The sequence below is a fragment of the Callorhinus ursinus genome, unplaced genomic scaffold (genome assembly GCF_003265705.2).
Source record: "Callorhinus ursinus isolate GAN/ISIS: 27379988/994484 unplaced genomic scaffold, GSC_fseal_2.0 scaffold32, whole genome shotgun sequence".
In the NCBI taxonomy this organism is placed as follows: Eukaryota; Metazoa; Chordata; class Mammalia; order Carnivora; family Otariidae; genus Callorhinus; species Callorhinus ursinus.
In genome coordinates this window covers 8397825-8415901 of record NW_027397094.1, presented here as the reverse complement: position 1 = coordinate 8415901, position 18077 = coordinate 8397825, and the positions used below count along the sequence as shown (strand labels likewise).

The 18077-nt window shown below is 46.1% G+C and overlaps 2 protein-coding genes across 3 annotated transcripts in view; both read right to left on the bottom strand.

The window, feature by feature from the left end:
• Window positions 1-14193, bottom strand: part of LOC112807757 (interferon-induced protein with tetratricopeptide repeats 1B-like) — a 32549-nt gene extending 18356 nt beyond the window's left edge. The window contains 1 exon segment of the mRNA XM_073878985.1: window positions 14088-14193. Coding sequence (XP_073735086.1) covers window positions 14088-14116 — 29 coding nt within the window. The 5' untranslated portion in view covers window positions 14117-14193.
• Window positions 2500-14223, bottom strand: IFIT3 (interferon induced protein with tetratricopeptide repeats 3). Of its 2 annotated transcripts, XM_025850769.2 has the most exons (3): window positions 14088-14180; window positions 13460-13733; window positions 2500-4435 (listed from the first exon to the last, which is right to left on the bottom strand). In XM_025850769.2, the coding sequence occupies exons 2-3, from the start codon at window positions 13468-13470 to the stop codon at window positions 2917-2919; spliced, it is 1530 nt and encodes a 509-aa protein (XP_025706554.1). In that variant the 5' UTR covers window positions 13471-13733; window positions 14088-14180; the 3' UTR covers window positions 2500-2916. The 2 variants fall into 2 exon arrangements, with proteins under 2 accessions (XP_025706554.1, XP_025706553.1); XM_025850768.2 differs by lacking the exon at window positions 13460-13733 and having other exon boundaries at window positions 14088-14223.
• Window positions 14224-18077: the final 3854 nt, after the last annotated feature.

Sequence of the window (18077 nt, the reverse complement as noted above, 5' to 3'; positions counted from 1 at the left end):
AAAAAAAAAAAAAAATGAACTGCAGAGGAAAAAAAGTCCGAGGCTAGTATACACTGAGAGTTTAAGAGATCTTTGCTGTCCGGGCCTGACTTTTAAAAACTGGAGCTCCCTGTGTCAGCTGCTGGTGGTTCTGGAGGGGCCGTTTCAGCCCTGCACAGACATAATTCTAAATTTCTTTGCATGTAGCTTGAGGAGCATTACCACTCTCACGGTCCTGTGAATTTGCTGTATCAGGATGCATTTAAAAACCTGACACTAGATTGCAAAACACAGAGGGAAGGAGGAGTAAGATGGAAAGCCAGAATGCTCAGGAATCACACACAGGAGTCCATGTGAGGGAGGGGAGTTTGGATTCAGTGGAGAAAATGACAGGAAAAGATTCTAGTAGAAATCTACAAATCGGGGCTCTGAGCTGCCCTTGCAGTACAGCCTGAAAGCTCTTGGCTTGTGCCAACAAAATCATAGCACATCAGAATGCACAGAAATTCATGGGAGCAGGGTGGTTTGGTTTCATACAGTTATGGGCTTGAGTGCCAGTCACACCCCTCCCTAGCTGTGTGCCCTCGGACAAGTTAGCAAACCTTTCTGAGCCTCGTACCTTCCACACTGGTTTTTAGATGCTAGCAATGCGCTTAGCACAGATCCTAGGTCAGAGGCCAGCACATAAACGTGCCATTGTTTTATTGTTACTGTTCTGTAGCTTGGGACACTTACTGTTTCATCTTCCCAGCACCCTCTTCTAGGATTTGGAGAAGTTGTCTTGGAAGATGTGACTCTGAGCTGGTGATAATGGCAGTGTCAAATTCTCAGGGGAGACAGTGTGTTCCTATGTTTCTCAAAAGTTTTTGAGAGCCTCATTCATTCCAGGCACTATGGGGATGGGCATACAGTTGTGCGCAGAGGAGTTAGAGTCCCTGCTTCTCTGGAGCTGGTAAGCTTGAGGGGAGGAGTCCATGGTTTCCCCTGGGGAGACTGATCCCCCACCCCCCGCTCCTCCAATTGTCTGTTTTGTGGACAGCCCTGGAATCTGCTGGGACATGCTGTGTGACCACCAGCCGAGCCTGCCTCACAGCCTAGTGGTAAAATGGCATCGGTCTCGGAGCTCTAAGTCCCCACCAGGTTACTAGTTGGGTAAGGTTGGGTATGGCCCCAGGAAATAAGGAGGAGTGGGTGTCTGTGAAAACTGGCAATTTATGTTACTGCCCTCTGGGTCTCCGGAGGCAGAATTGTGCGAGGTCAGGGCCACACATCAGGAAGTGCAGATTGAGGGTATTCCCGCAGACAATGGTAGATTGTAGATGCAGAGGCATCTTTTCAATAAAATTGGGCAGCAAAATAAATCACAGCATATGTGTGTAGGTCAGGACCAGTCAACAGCAATTCTGGGAGGCTCAACACCGTCTGGAAGGTGGATGGGACTCTGAGCATGGAGGGACAGCCTGGGTGGTGTCCAGGATCCTTCTAGGAGTCATCTATGTGTAATTCCTGGGGATGGAACCAGGTACCCCTGTTGGGGAAACCTCCAATCTCCCTGATCACCACTCTACTATTTAAAATCTGTGTCCTTGAGCACGTGTGTTTGCATGTGGTAGGCCGTTCCTCACCTACACTGCCCCTCCAGCTGTCGCTGTAGCCAGTCCCCACCTTGCCCCCAACCACACGCTCTTCCACGCTCTCAGTGTTAGTTTCATATATTCATATTCCATGGACCCAGCAACTCCCCTGGAACTGGACACAAGAGACGGCGCTGCTATAGGTCAAGGCTGGCCAGGAGTCAGCAACTGACTGCCGGGCACTCGGCTGCTCCGCCAGCCTTTCGGGAGCCAGCAGATAATTCAGGGCTGGGGGGCACCCTCACCAAAGTCTGCTGCTTTTATAGCCAATGTAGCTTATGAAGCACCTTCCCAGAATTCCCCTTCTGCATGAGGAAAGAGTCAAGTTTCTGACCCTCTACTCACAAAGGAATTGGAATGCCAGGCCCTCTGTCTTGCCTGGGAACTGGCATATAACAGTCTTCCTCTGTACACAGACAATCAGATGATACCACTAGGAGAGCGTACGAACGCAGGCCTTGCAGTGGGGTGAGGAGAGGTGGACAGTTGCTGCATGGTGGACGACACTCTGGGTTTCCCCAGCGGGGAGGTGCATACTTGAATATTTTCATCCACTCAGGAGGGTGAAGATCTTTGTCTCCAGCCAGCCTCGTACTGGTGCCCCCTACACACGGTCGGGGAGGCCACTGCCCAGGTACTTCTGGGTGCACAGCCGTCCTGCTCAGTAGCAGCAGCTGCTGACTGGGCCCTGGGCTCAGCCGAGGCCCTGGCCTGGAACAGAAGTCAAGGGCAGGCCGGCTCCACCACGGAGCTACCATGGGCACATTGAGAATGGTACGGTATGGCTGTATCATGACCCACTATCCCTAGACAGTGTCCCGAAGAGAAACTTGGGGAATGAGTATAACCCTTAGTCACACATGCAAACCACACACTTTCTCCAATCCTGAGTCGCAATTTTAAAATTTATTGTAGCATCACTATCCAGAACACATATTTACTGGAGTGTCACAATCGAGAATATATATAAACACATGGCTGAAGCCAAGAGGAAGACATAAGGAGTATTCCGGGGTTAGTCCAAAGGTGGTCTTTCAGGGGCTCCAGAAGGCTAGATAGCAAAGGGGCACAGTCTGGGAGAGCTGTTGGCAGGCAGTGGCCAGCTAAGAGTCTCAGTAAGAAGGACAGAGATGGGGCAGATCTGATGAACGGAGGGCAAACTAAGAACGAGTCAGCGTCGTGCAGGCCCGAAGCCCTGTGTCCATGGGTAATTTTGTTGTAAGGCCCACAGGCTAGAGGGGTGTGCACGGCTGGGATGGAAAGGGGAGACAGACATGAGGAAGCAACGCTACAAAAATGTACCCTAAAGGAGTCCCGGGGTGTCGCGGGTTCCCTGACTGTGTTCCCATCCCTCCTCTGCGTTTCCGCTCGGGGTTCCGGGAACTCTGGGAGTGGGGTTGTGCGGGTCCCTGCCCACTGCCTCACTGCCTTCTTCAAGCTCAGCCAGCGGCAGGAGAAGGCTGCCTATGCCTGTGGGGCTGTTCCTTAGGAGATAGCCCAGCTCCTTCTCGTAACATTCGAGTGCCTGCTGCAGCTCGTCATTCAGCTTGTGGATTAATCCTTGGAGATACCAAGAATTCGGTGCATTTTGTGGAAGCTGATTTCCAGCGGTGTTCTGTGGTGGGTATTCCGTCTTTCCTTCCTCCGTTGCTTTTGTGCCTGTGGGCAAACCCTCCAAATCACACTGGGTAGCAGTGTCTTCAGACTTCCTGTGATGCCCCTGAAAGTCGCGATAGTGCTGGCAGGGTTGTTGCCTCTGAGTGCCGGGGAGCTCCTTACTGCAAGCTATCTGATAATAGTCTTCTGTTTCCAGGAGCTCGTCAGAATATGCATACAGTGGATCTACTCCCTTCTCAATAGCTTTAATCACATAGTCAACAGCATACTGCTTTAGTTCTCTAATTTTCTCTCCATTCCTACTAGCTTCAGATTCTCCTGTGTTCTGAATTTGTTTGACTTTGGCCCTATAGCAGCACGCAATCTGGTGATAGAGGTAACCATTGTTTGGAATGAATTTCGATGCCCTTAGAAACAGTTCAATAGCTTTGTCTAGATCACCTTTTTTTTGATAAAATGTGGCTGCATTGCGAAGGACATCTGTTCGGCAAGGCGTGTTCTCCAGGGCTTCCAGAACCAACCGCTCCCCGTCAGCTTCTTCATTCATCATCTGCAATTTCAGGGCCAAGAGCACTTTGACGTATTGATTGTCGGGATTCAGCTCAAGGGCCTGCTTCAGAGCATCCATGGAGAATGGCGTCTGTCGTTTATTATCCAGACGGTATGTCGCGATGGCCAGCCCAGAAGAGAATTCTGGGTTGTTGGGCTTCTCCGCCAGAGCTTTCTCAAAACACACCTTGGCCCTTTCATCGTGCTTTGCCCCACACTTCAGCCGTGTCCACCCTTCTTCGCAGTCAAGCTCGGCACACTCGATACTGTATGGGTTTGAAAACTTCTCACAGGTTTGTCTCACCTTATCAACGTACATCCGAGCATCTGCGTGTCTGCCCAGGTGATAGTAGACCCAGGCGTAGTTACCCCAGGTGACCAGACTTCGGGTTTCTGCTTGATCCGAGTGCTCCCGCTGGATCAGCTCCTCCGCCTGGCGCAGGTGCTCCAGCGCCGCCTCACTGTGGCCATTCAGGTGTTTTATGTAGGCCAAGAAATTGTACATTGTCGCTTTGGACTCAGGGTTTAGGAATTCAATCTGGTGACATACTGTATCTTCTAGATCACCTGAGACGCTGTCTTTCTTAAGTAAGTTCCATGTGAAATGGCATTTCAGCTGTGGAAGGATTTTCTCCAGAGAATCCTTGTTGGCCTCACTGTGGAGAAAATAAACACGGTCACTGTGATGGCACGCCTGCTAGACATTGCACCAGGGACGCAGTTACAGGTTGATTTTGTGTGTCAGCTTGCCAGGCTGTGGGATCCCCGATGTCTGTTAAACATTAGTTCTGGGTGGGGGGAGGGGGTGTGACGGTGTCCCCAGGAGAGATTAGCAGCTGACTCAGTGGACTGAGTGAGAGCAGACTGCCCTCCCCCGTGTGGATGGGCCTCACCGCGTCTGCTGAGGATCTGAGTAGAACCCAAAGGCAGAGGAAGTGTGAATTCCGTCTGTCTGGCTGTGTGAGCTGGACATTGGTCTTCTCCTCTCCTTAGACTGGAGCTTATACCGTCGGCATTCCTGGTTCTCAGGCCTTCAGACTTGGACGGGAGCCCTCCGGCATTATCCCTCCGGTTCTCGGGCCTCTGGACTCTGACTAGAATTACACTGTTGGCTCTCTCCTGGGTCTGTAGCTTGTGGACAGCAGGCCACGATTATGGTCCTCGGCTTCCATAATCATGTGAGCCAATTCCTGATAATAAATCTCTCTCTTTTTCATTTTGTGTGTGTATACACACACACACACACACACACACACACATATTTTTTAAACCAGCTGCAGGTGAGAATCTTTATTTTAATCTTTATTTTATTGGAAAGCAGAGAAAAAGTAGGTAAAAATCAGTATGTTTAGAAACTGTTGTAGAATAAAAAAGAGGGTTAAAATTCTCAGTGAGGAAAACCAAAAACTATGTTCAATTGTATAAAGGCCTTTCCCTTGCAAGAAATGGGAATAAAGCTGTGAAGATCCAGTTTGGTTTTGCTGTTGACTGATACACAAGGTCACAGAAAACCCAGCTGAGGTCGACCCTTGTGAGTCCACTATTTGTACCTGCCCACTTTTGATCTGAGCAAAGTTGCTGGCGCCAGTGCAAGGCCGAGCTGATGAGAGGACAGCCAAGAGTTCTCCATCCCGGAGTCCATCCTGTCTTAACCTTCAAGTAGAAGCTGAAGACAAAGCCCTTAGTGAAGCCTGAGCTCTGGAGTCGGCTGACTGAATTTCCTCTATTATGGTGCTCAGAATCATCTGCATCTTGGCCAGCAAACACAGGGAAGAGCCTAAAACAACTACCGTTAGCAAATGCTTGCTACCTCTCCGCAGCCTTGGTGGGTGGGGCCTGACATCACCCAGCAGCTGAAATGTACTTATATGTGTGTCCTACTAGTTCTGTTTCTCTGGAGAGCCCTGACTAACCCACACCCTAAGTTTTTCGAGACAGAAGAAGAGGTACCCTTCCTCTGGCTTCCTAACTTTGCCTCCTGTAGTTAGGGTCTGTGCAAGAACCCACGGAGCACGTGCCTTCCACTGCCCCATGCAAGGTGACGTGGGGTGAGGTGGACGGGAGGGGAGGACCCGGGATCTCTTGTCCTGCTCCGTTAGAAGTCAGGGCTCAGGCCTCACATTCCGGGCAAGGTTGATTCAGCCATCCAACGTCCCTTTACAGGGCCACTCCTTTGCGTCACTTGGTTAGTTTTGAAGGATCCTAAGATGAATAAAGTTTGGTTATCCTGGCCCTCTCTGGCCTAGGAGCCCCCAGACTGGTTAGAAGGAGCCATGTAAAGAAACGAAAGCCCAGGGGTGTTTGCCATCATGCTGTGAGACTGGATCTTTCCCTTTAGCTTCTCCACCCTTCTCCACCCTCTCCCCATGGTCACACACGGAGACACCTGGAAGCTCGCTGTCAGTCTCACCGAGGCAGAGTCCCTGACACAGGCCAGATCCCCAGACAGAAAGAATGTATTTTGAGAAACAAACAAAATTGACAAATTTGAGCTTTGCGGTTGGAAGGTACCAAGGGAGATCATTTGCCTTATTCAGGTCAATAAGTTACTGAGTTCTCAAAGTATGTTCTCACATCGGTATTTGCCTGGGGCTTGGGGGGTGTTTTACTGAGTTTGTGTTCCTTCTTTCTTACCAGTAGATTCCATGGGCTTGGAAAGAACCTCCAGAAATCATGAAACCCAGTTATTGTCCGTAGTTTCAGATTTCACGGACTAGCACAATATCAGAAAAAAGTTAGGAGCCAGATAGGGTTGCCAACTCACTGTGGAGAAAACGTATCCCCAAAGACATTAACCACCTCTGCTTACCAACGCTGTATTAAAACAAAGAGAAAAAGAGAAGCATTTTTATCGTTACTGAAGAAGGAAGAAAAATAAGATCAGAATAAAGGGAAGTCCTTTAACTAGTCAAAATACATTTTGCTCACTGACTTTATTCGCAGTTTCCTGTGGAACCAGCACCGGCCCGCACACACTGCTGCAAGTGCTCTAGCTTCTTCTGTCTCTCCAGCAATGTCTAGCTAAGCCACTGCTGATCCAGTGTGATTGCATCTGAAACGCCTTATAGTGAGAGTCACAGAGGCGAGGGAATGGACCCAAGGCAAGAGAAGAGGGGGAGGTTGCTGTCTATCTAGATATCCTTTTATGGGTGGGCCTCTATTCTTGGAAGTCTTTTCCGTTCTCTTGGTCCCTGGCTAGAGCACCACAATGCCAATGTCTTTTGTCTCCATTCTAGGGTTTTCCAATTTGGCTTCATCTGGTGGTGATTCTAGCTGCCCTGTTTGAAGGACTGCAGATCGTAACTCAGGGGAGCAATTATTAGAAAATAAATATTAAGGGCAAGTTACAAAGACGATCACTGAACAAATATGTTTGTAACTGTTATGCAATCAAGGCATGACAAAGGCATTTCTGTGTTTCAACGTTAGCTAACTGTGCTGATTGACCAATTAGGGCATTTTGAGAGAGGAAGGCAGGGATGAGTTTCAGATCAGTAGAATGTATCTGTAGGTAGAGGTGCCTGGAAATAATAGGTGAGCAACTCTTAAGGATTGATAGAGAGTATTCGTCCAACTTCTCAGGGAGCCTAGAGAAGGGCAGGTGACTTTGGATGTTTTTGCTACAACAAAACCAGGAACCACCTTGCCAGTTTGATAACACTATCTTTTTTTTTTTTTTTTTTCCTGGGGTGGTGATACAGGCTGGCATATCAGTAAACCAGAGGGATCTTACCATACTACATTTTTAAAAAAAGATTTTATTTATTCATTTGAGAGAGAGAGAGAGCACAAGCAGGGGGAGAGGCAGAGGCAGAGGGAGAAGCAGACTCCCCACTGAACAGGGAGCCCAATGCAGGACTCCATCCCAGGACCCTGAGATCAGGACCTGAGCCGAAAGCAGATGCTTAACCATCTGAGCCACCCAGGCGCCCCAGCAGACTATATTTTTTTTTTTTCCCAGCAGACTATATTTTAAGCACTTATTGATAAAGATTCTCTCTCCAAGATAAAATATCTTCCAACCCTGTCATATATAAGCTCCAGGAGATGTCAATGGCTCATGAAGTGTAGGGCGAGCAGAAAAGCTCACTCTACGTTCCTGAACCCGTGAGAGAGCCCTGAGGATGGAACGCTTTGGGATATTTCATCCATACCATGACTTCACCAATGCTAGAGCTGACCATGCTAGGACATTTATGGTAACAAAGGGCAGTTTATTCAGGAAGATAGCCAACTACTTAAGTGGAGGAGTAAAAAGGTATGCTTTCAAACTTAAGTTATATCCTTAAAATAATCTGTTATAACCATAAGATGTTTTATTTAAGCCTCATGGTAGCCACAAAGAAAAACCTGTCCTAAATACACAAAAAGGTTAAAGAGAAAAGAATACAAGCATACCTCTACTATAGAGAAGCATTAAATCACAGATGAATAGAGCAAGGGAATAGGAAGGAAGCAAAAGGTTTATAAAACAGGCAGAAAACAAGGAACAACGTGGCCATGGTAAGTCTGTAACTGTCCAAAATTGCTTCACATATAAAGGAACTAAATTCTCCAAGTGAAAGACATAGAAGGGCTGAACAGATGTAAAGAACACATGCTGCCTTCAGCTTTCAGGACACACACAGACCGAAAGTGAGGGCAGGCACAGATACTCCACGCAAACCAAAGAAAGCAGGGGTGGTTCTACTTAGATTGGACAAAATAGACTCCAAGTCAAAGAGGGGAAAGAAAGTCATTATGTAATGACAAAGCAGTCAATCCAAGAATAGGATAGGGTATTTAATAAATGTTTATGCACCCAACACACGACCACTGAAATCTATAAAGCAAATATTAATAGACTGGAAGGGGGAGGGACAGCAAGACAGTAGTAGGAAGGGACTTCTATACCCCCTTTCCACAGTGGATAGATCATCCAGGCAGAAAATGAATAAAGAAACATCGGACTTAACACTTTAGATCAGATGAACTTAGACGTTTACAGAACATTCCATCCAACAGCAGCAAAATACACCGTCCTCCGAAAGTGCACATGGGACATTCTCTAGGATAGATTATGTGTTAGGCCACAAAGCAAATCTTAAAATTTAAGAAGACTGAAGTCATATCAGGCATCTTGTCTTTTTTTTAGATTTATTTATTTATTTTAGAGAAAGAGAGAGCGTGCGTGGGGAGGAGCAGAGGGAGAGGGAGAGAGAGAATCGCAAGCCGACTTCCCGCTGAGCACGGAGCCTGACGCGGAGCTCGATCCCACGGCCCTAGGATCATGACCTGAGCCAAAACCCCCAGAGTCAGGTGCTCAACCAGCTGAGCCACCCAGGCGCCCCTACTTATTGCCTTTTTAAAAACCAATACGCATTTGCCAAGGCTTCCTCACTTAACTAATTTAGCTCATATGTGTTTTTGAACGCTGATCTAAATGCTCTTTATATGTATATGTGTGAAATTTATGAAATTACTGAGCAATATTGAATTCAGATATTGAAAGGGGAAAAAAAGCAATCGGGTAGGATGACTGTGGCAGAAATTTAATAAAGAGAATGTCTAAGTTCAAGTGAAACATGGGGTGTTGGATGCCCTTCCTACCTGGAGATTCTAAATCTACGAGAAACCCCGGGGAGGTGGGCGTCCCTCTGGCCCAGGAAGAGACTTCTCAGGGCCTCCAGCTGCAGCCATGAGGTTTTGCTGAGCACAGCAGATAAAACCGGCAGTGCTTGTCCTTAGAAAATACCCAGATTTAACCCACTGACGCTCCTTCTTGCTTCTCTTCCCCACCTTCCCGGTTGGTGACAGTCTGTTGGCAGGACCCACGGACCCCAGAGTCAATGCCTCTTCTCCTCCCAAGGCCTAGTCAAAGCCATCACTAGAGTAGAATCTTGAAATGTTCAGAAAGAGGCCCTTAACCTCATAATGAAAAGAACAGGAATTTCCAGGGAATTTCTGAGGCAGCTTGTCGCATGGGATGTGTGCAGGGACAGACAGACCTCATGCCCAATTAGTTGGTCAGAACAGGCACCGCTCAGGGAGCCCATCACTTTAGAAAGTAAGCCCAGGAACTCTCCAGAGCAGTGCTGATCCCACTCTGATGTGCACAGGGACCAGATCACCCGAGGGCCTGCCACCGAGATGCAGATCTGGATTCCATAGGGGTGGGATACTGCCTTTGTAACAACCTGCCAGGGGATGTCAGACTCAGACCACACTGCGAGTAGGAGTGGTAAGTCTCCAGGAAGATTTCCCCCTTTGGCCGAGATTTCCAATCACCAGTTTCTCATCCTCAAACACCCCTTCAATGGGCAAGCCTTGCTTTGTATCAGCGTCCTTCCCAGGCCACCCACTCCCCACCCACTCTGGGTGTCTTGCCCTCACACTTACGTACATACCATGGGGTAGGCGAAGTACCTGTGGTCCTCTTTAAATACGTATTTTTCTTCTAGGCTTTGTTTCTGATCTACTCAATCTGGATTTCAGAATGCAGGGCCTGCTAGTGTGCATTCTAACAGAGCACCCGGCTCAGTTGGGATACCCGCCATCTGCTACAGTTTGAGATACTGCGACACTTTCTCCCTGTTCATCATCAGCAGGGGAGGCCTGTGGATGATGTCAGGTCAGTAAGAGGAGGCCTCAGGTACACGCCGTCAGCTCAGAAGAATTTTTTTCTACTGTTCTAGGTTCTTTGTCTAGTCTAGTAATTAAATTGACATAAGACAGATGAGCAGGGGAGAAGAGATTCAATTTCATGTGTGCAGGAGCCCCATACAAGTCTAAGACCCAAAGGCAGTCAGGCAGCAGAGTCTCATGCACCATCTTCACCTGAGGAGTGGACGGGGGGCTGGGATTTCAAGGTGGTGGGGAGTCAGTCATTCCCAGGAAGATGAGTACAGAGGGCTGGTAATCAGCCTTTGCCCTGCTGTGTGTGCAAGTCTTTGAGATAAAAAGTTATTTCTGGGCAGGCCCCCTATCGAAATTCTGTCAGGCAGTGAAGGGAGAGATAAAAGTTTTTCTGGAGCCTGCTGGCTCAAAATAACCCACAAGCCAAAGGGGCACATTTTGGACTGGTATTTCTTCCTCCCCTCCGACATAGTTTCTCAGTTCTGAAAGAGCAAACTTCCGGGGAAGGGCAGCCTCATTATGAAATGGGGTTGTGCAATGCTGACTTAGTCAGCAGCACCTTTGCAGAGAAGTAAGCACACTTTTGAAATAACCACAACAACCACAACAAAACTCGCTGACTCAGTCTTTTCACCTAAGAAACAAAACAGGGGCCAGGACCTCCTGTAACTATGCTGCACCCCACCCCCTCCCAGCCCCTTTGACAGGATTTTGCCCGAAGGATCGCCCTCCGGGCTCTCTCAACAACTCCTGCTCCTTCCCACTTGCCAGGTCCCCTGGGAGCACTTCCCTCAGGGTCTGTAAGTCAGAACTGGGCCACAGAAATAAAAATGAGTGAACTGTTAAGGTAGCTTTATGACCCAATGAGATAAACGTGTACTTAATTGATAAGCAAGCACTGAATTGGCATCATTCGGGAAGCTGCATGCAAGAACAAGATTTGTGGGACATTCTCAACTCTCTGTCAGAAAAGTAGGGCAGATTTACCTCATGATGGCCATTTCTCTCAATTCTGAAAAGCTGGGGTCCAGGCTGATTTTATTTTCTGCTCCTGGATCCTTGGCAGATGCTGAAGAGACTTCCACCCGGGGAAGCTAGCCCCGAGGTCTGTGCTTTTATCAAACAGGAAAGGATAATGACCCTGATGTCATGCTATCTAGATCCGCTCCGAGGAGGAGCTGAAACTGAATGTGTCAAGAGCTGAAGTCAGCGTCTGCTGGGAACAGGGTTCCACACCAACTGTTTGGGGATTTGGTAAAACGCATTGTGGATATAGGCCCAGGGCGTCTGTTGAAACCTGAGGGTGGGCCTGGGCTCAGGAATCTGCATTTGTACAAGCCTCCTGGGAATTCTGTACCTGCAGGAGCCCCTCCCTGTACCATATTTTGAGAAGCACTGTTCCAGAGGGATTTTGAAAAGCAGTTTCCCATGTACTTGTCAGAGATAATGTAGTGTATCAACCGGTGAGTCAGACAATCTAGAATAAAGGAACATGACGACAAGACACCTGGAATTGTTCTTTCTTTGACCTGTTCTGGAATATTTCCTAAAATCCTGTCACTAAGCCTCATTTCCTTTCATTCAAAATGTCCCTGAATGAATTTACTTTTTCTTCCATCCAAATTACAGGGAACTATGCCCTGGGGAGATCCCCTTTTCCTTCTTCTAAGGTGTGACTTTGTGCACTGGAAGGTGTGAGTTTCCCTCCAAGACAGCCGGCCTCAGTCTCCAAATAGGGCCACTGAGAGACGAGTCCCTTCAGTCCCTGCCCCTTCTCTCTGACGGGAGCAGAACTGAAAGCATTAAGCCACTCCACCCTTTGGGCCTTTATACACAGTTACAAGACGCTCAGCACTAATGACCTGCTCTGACAACTCCCTTAGGCAAGTAATTTGCCCTCGGAGCCTCATTTTGCTCATCTCGAAAACGAGGCTAATAAAAAAAATCACAGTTCTTCCTTCCTCGGGCTATTGGGAAGATGATCTGAACGTGGAAAGGACTTTGAACAGAGTAGGGCTACTAAGTGCTCACCACAGAGAAACTGTTACTGCCACGATTGCTGGCATATTCGTGTCATAGTTCTAAGTGAATTTTTCATGGGGCAGAGGAGGGTGTCCATCGGCCGGCCGGCCGGCAGGTGCTAGCACTTTCCCCGAGGTGCTTTTCCCCTTGGGCAGTTTTAAGCCCTGTTGTCGAGGAGCAGCCCAACCTGCCCCTGTCCCTACAGCCTCTGGGGACAGGGCAGCTTGATGTGGGCGTCAGTCCAGCAGAGTCCAGAGAGCCCCTACCCCCCAGACTTCCTCGGGTCAGGGGCTCTGGACACACCCAGGCACAGGCCACCGTAAAGCCTCTTGGGCAAACCCGCTAACACGGCGCTGGGCAGGGCCACATTTTCTGGTCAGCCCCACTCATGGAGACACATAGTTAGGAAACCATAACCCGAGGCACTTGGCAGTGACTTCCTCTTACCCAGCCCATCCCCAAATACCAGCCCCCTCAGAGCATTTGGGGGGGCTTTCTTTCCTCACTCCCTGAGTGGTCACTGGGATCCTCCGTCCCCATGGGTGTTTGATGGGAACAGCTTCGTCTCTCAGCTCTATCTGATGGCAGATCTTAAGCATGTCTACGTGCATTTTAAAAAAAACCAAGTTTGGGCGCCTGGGTGGCTCAGTTGGTTAAGCGACTGCCTTCAGCTCAGGTCATGATCCTGGAGTCCCGGGATCGAGTCCCGCATCGGGCTCCCTGCTCGGCAGGGAGTCTGCTTCTCCCTCTGACCCTCTTCCCTCTCGTGCTTTCTATCTCTCATTCTCTCTCTCTCTCAAATAAATAAATAAAATCTTTAAAAAAAAAAAATAAAAATAAAAATAAAAAAACCAAGTTTGCTAAGATTGTACTTTACATACAATAAAATTTTAAGTGTACAGTTTGATGAATTTTAACCAATGTATATACCCAAGCAACCACCACCATTATCTCCTTATAGACTCGATCTCATCCCCAAAGATACCCCAGTGTGCCCTCCTCGCCACCGCCAACCCCCTCCACCATCCCAGGCAACCACTGACCTGCTTTCCATCACGAGACATTACATCAGTATTAAAAAAGAGATTAGGTCATTCTGTTTTGAAGGGAGATTGCTTGCTGCTCCCCAGCTCTCATCACAGAAATAAAAACAAACCCTCAGCTTCTTGTTTTGTTTTCGTAAAAGATTTCTGGAAAAATGCCCATCTGTAATAATTGTTTCTTCAACTTCCCACCTTGGACTGATCAAACGTTTCAGGACAAAATTCCTCTCAGCAGGAGTTGCGTTTACACTACCAATTCCACCTATAATAATATCTGTTGAAAAGAAATGCTTCCTTTTAAAACGGCAAGAAGGTTTTAACCTCTTAGTCTTTTCAAAGAAAACCACCACCGAAAGCCCATAACGAGTAATTCCCCCGAGGTCTAACTTTAAATCTGCAAACTGTGCCCGAGTGGGTCTAACATTCCTGCCAAGCCTTTCTGTCATCGAGGCTCCCAGCTAGGGGAGCAGTTCTGGAAGCTCCAGGAGCCTGAGTGTGTCCCCTGGAAAAAAAAACAAAAAACCACACACAGAGAAAGTGCACGCTTCATCCGTGAGCAACCGGACCACACAGGACCCTGCGTGCACCCAGAAGCTCAGTTTACAATCTGCATTCCTGTGTCACTGACCTCATGTCTGCCATCTGCTCGTCTTCCATTCTGAAAAGCGGGGCTCCCAGCTGATTGGTTCTTCTGAAATTTTCGGATTCTGCCTCAAGTCAGTGCTGAAGGAATTATATAAGGGGCGTGGGGGCCAAGGAGTGGGGGGCGGGTGGGGCACATCAGCTGATGTTTTCTCCCAGTTTCTGAGCCATTGCGTCAGTGAAGGGAAATGGAAATGGAAAGTGAAACTGATTCAGTTCAAGAGGAGGAAAAGAAAACCTAAGGTGGAAATCTGCGATGACTCAGTCAAAGCATGTCCTTTCAAAACATGACTCTGAAACTTACAGTTGGAGAGAATGTGAAAGCACTTCCAGGAATCTGACCATAAATCTAGGGCAAGTCCCAGGAAATGGCTTTTCTTTTCTTGCAAGTGAACATTTTATTTTATTTATCTTGTTTGAAAACAAAACAAAACCCATTAAATACAATAAAGTCATACAGGTACAAGATACAAGAAAAATATTTTTAAAATAACTTGTTTTTCTATTGAAAATGAAAAAGAAAAACTTAATGAAAAACCTAGAATGAGGAAACAAAAATATAAATGTTATGGTGTTTGTGGGTCACCTAGTATTGAATCCCTAGTATTGAATCAAATGCTAATCAAGGTGTTACTTTGAAGGCATTTTGTAAACGTGACATATTCAATTGACTTTTTTCTCAAAATTAAAAACTTATTTTTTTTTTTCTAGAGAGAATGAGATTGAGCGCTGGGTGAGAGGGGCAGAGAGAGAGGGAGAGAGAGAATCCCAAGCAGGCTCCACGTCCGGTGCGGAGCCCAAACACGGGGCTCTATCTCACAACCCTGAGATCGTGACCTGAGCCAAAGTCAAGAGTTGGCCACTCAGCCGACTGAGCCATCTGGGTGCCCCCAAAACTTTTATTTTAGTGTAGTTGACACACAATATTGCATTAGTTTCCGATGTACAACTCAGTGATTTGACAATTGCATAGGTTGTGCTACGCTCCCCACAAGTGTGGCTGCCGTCTGTCCCGTTACATCGCTATTACAATATCATTGACTGTATTCCTTATGCTCTGCTTTTTATTCCGGTGACTTACTCACTCCAGAGCTGGAGGCTGTGTCTCCCTCTCCCCTTCATCTGTTTGGCCCAACCTCCCACCTCCCTTCTCTCTGGCAACCGTCAGTTTGTTCTCTGTATTTATAGTTCTGATTCCGCTTTTTGTTTGTTTATTCTTTTTTTTAAGTTTCCACTTACGAATGAAATCATATGCTATTTGTCAGAGTCTGATTATTTCACTTAGCCTAATACCTTCTAGGTCCATCCATGTTGTCTCAAGTGGCATGATCTCTTCCTTTTTGGGGGCTATGTAATATTCCTCTGTGTGTGTGTGTGTGTGTGTGTGTGTGTGTGTGTGTGTGTACACACCTTCCTTATCCATTCATCTAATTATAGACACTTAGGTTGCTTCCATATCTTGGCTATAGTAAATAATGCTGCAATAAACATAGGGATGCAGATATCTTTTTGAATTAGTGTTTTCATTTTCTTTGGGTAAATATCCAGTAGTGGAATTATTGGATCACATACTATTTCTAATTTTAATTCTTTGAGGAAACTCCATACTGTTTTCCACAGTGACTGCACCAATTTACATTCCCATCAATGGTGCACCAGGGTTCCTTTTCTCCCCCACATCCTTGCCAACACTTGTTCTTTCTTGTCATTTTGATTTTAGCCATTCTGACTGGTATAAGGTGATAGCCCATTGTGGTTTTGATTTGCATTTCCCTGATTAGTGATTGATCTGTATGTCTTCTTTGGAAAAATGCCCATTCAGGCCTTCTGCCCATTTATTAATTGGATTGTGTGGTTTTTTTGGTATTGAGTTGTATAAGTTCTTTATATAGTTTGGATATGAAGCCATCATTTGCAAATATCCTCCTTCATTCGATAGGTTGTCTTTCTGTTTTGTTGATGGTTTCCTTTGCTGTGCAAAAGCTCTTAATTTTGATGTAGTCCCAATGGTTTACTTTGCTTTTCTTTCCCTTGCATTAGGAGACATATCAAGAAATTGTTGCTATGGCCCATGTCAGAGAAATTACTGCCTTTGCTCTCTTGTAGGATTTTTATGGTTTCAGGTCTCACATTTAGGTCCTTAACCCATTTTGAGTTTATTTTTGTATGTAGTGTAAGTAGGTGGTCCAGCTTCGTTCCTTTGTAAGTAGCTGTCCACTTTTCCCAGCACCATTTGTTGAAGAAACTGCCTTTTCCCCATTGTATATTCTTGCCTCTTTTGTTATAGATTAATTGACCATATAATTGTGGATTTATTTCTGGGCTCTCTATTCTGTTCCATTGATCTATGTGTCTATTTTTGTGCCAGCACCATACTGTTTGGATTACTATAGATTTATAGTAGACCTTGAAATCTGGTATTGTGGTACCTCCAGCTTTGTTCTTTCTCAGGATTGTTTTGGGTCTTTGGGGTCTTTTGTGGTTCCACACAAATTTTAGTAATATTTGTTTTAGTTTCATGAAAAATGCTGTTGTGGGGGTATGCCTGGATGGCGTCTGCCTTCGGCTCAGGTCATGATCCTAGGGGCCTGGGATGGAGCCTGGTGTCAGCCTCCCTGTTTAACGGGGAGTCTGCTTCTCCCTCTACCCCTCCCCTGTTCATGTCCTATCTCCCTCCCTCCTGCCCCCCCCTCAAATAAATAAATAAAATCTTTAAAAATAAAAAAGAAAAATGCTGTTGGTATTTTAATAGGGATTGCATCAAATCTGTAGATTGCTTTGGGTAATGTGGACATTTTAACAATGTTAATTCTTCCAATCCATGAGCATAGAATGTCTTTCCATTTGTTTGTGTCATCTTCAATTTCTTTCACTAGTGTTTTGTAGTTTTCAGAGTACAGGACTTTCACCTCTTTGGTTAAGTTTATTCCTAGGTATTTTATTCTTTTTGGTGCAATTATAGATGGGTTTTTTTTTTTAATTTCCCTTTCTGCTACTCTGTTCTTTGTGTATAGAAACGCCACCCATTTCTATATTAATTTTGTATCCTGCCACTTTACTGAATTTGTTTATTACTTCTGTAGTTTTTTTGGTGGAGTCTTTAGGATTTCCTACGTACAGTATCATGTCATCTGTAAATAGTGACAGTTTAACTTCTTCTTACCAACATGGATGCTTCTTATTTCTTTTACTTGTCTGATTGCTGTGGCTAGGACTTCCAGTATCATGTTGAGTAAAAGCGGTGAGAGTGGACATCCTTGTCTTGTTCCTGACCTTAGAGGGAAATCTCTCAGTTTTTCACCATTAAGTATGATGTAAGCAAGCTGTGGGTTTTTCATATATGTCCTTTACTCTGTTAAGGTATATTCCTTCTAAACCCACTTTATTGAGAGTTTTTATCATGAATGGGTGTTGAGTCTTGCAAATGCTTTTTCTGCATCTGTTGAGATGGTCAGATGATTTCTATCCTTCATTTTATTGATGCGGTGTATGGTGTTAATTGATTTCTGAGTACTGAGCCATCCCTGCATCCCTGGAATAACTTCCACCAGATCATGGTGAGTGATCTTTTTAATGTATTATTATATAAGATGGTGTGGACCTACTTGGGTTCATCTTGTTTGGAACTCTCTGTGAGTCTTGGACTTGGATGTCTGTCTATTTCCTTCTCTAGGTTAGGGAAGTTTTCTGTTATTATTTCTTCAAGTAAGTTTTCACACCTTTCTCTCTCATTTCTTCTGGGACTGCTATAATGTGAATATTTGCTTACTTGATATTGTCCAAGAGATCTCTTCATTTATCCTCATTTTTTAAAAATTCTTTGTTTTGCTGTGCAGCTTCTGTGTTCTCTATCACCCTGTGTTCCAGATGGCTGATACATTCTTCTGCATACTCTCATCTACTGCTGATTCTCTCTGGTGTGTTTTATATTTCAGTTCTTGTATTCTTCAGCTCTGACTGGTTCTTTTTAATATTT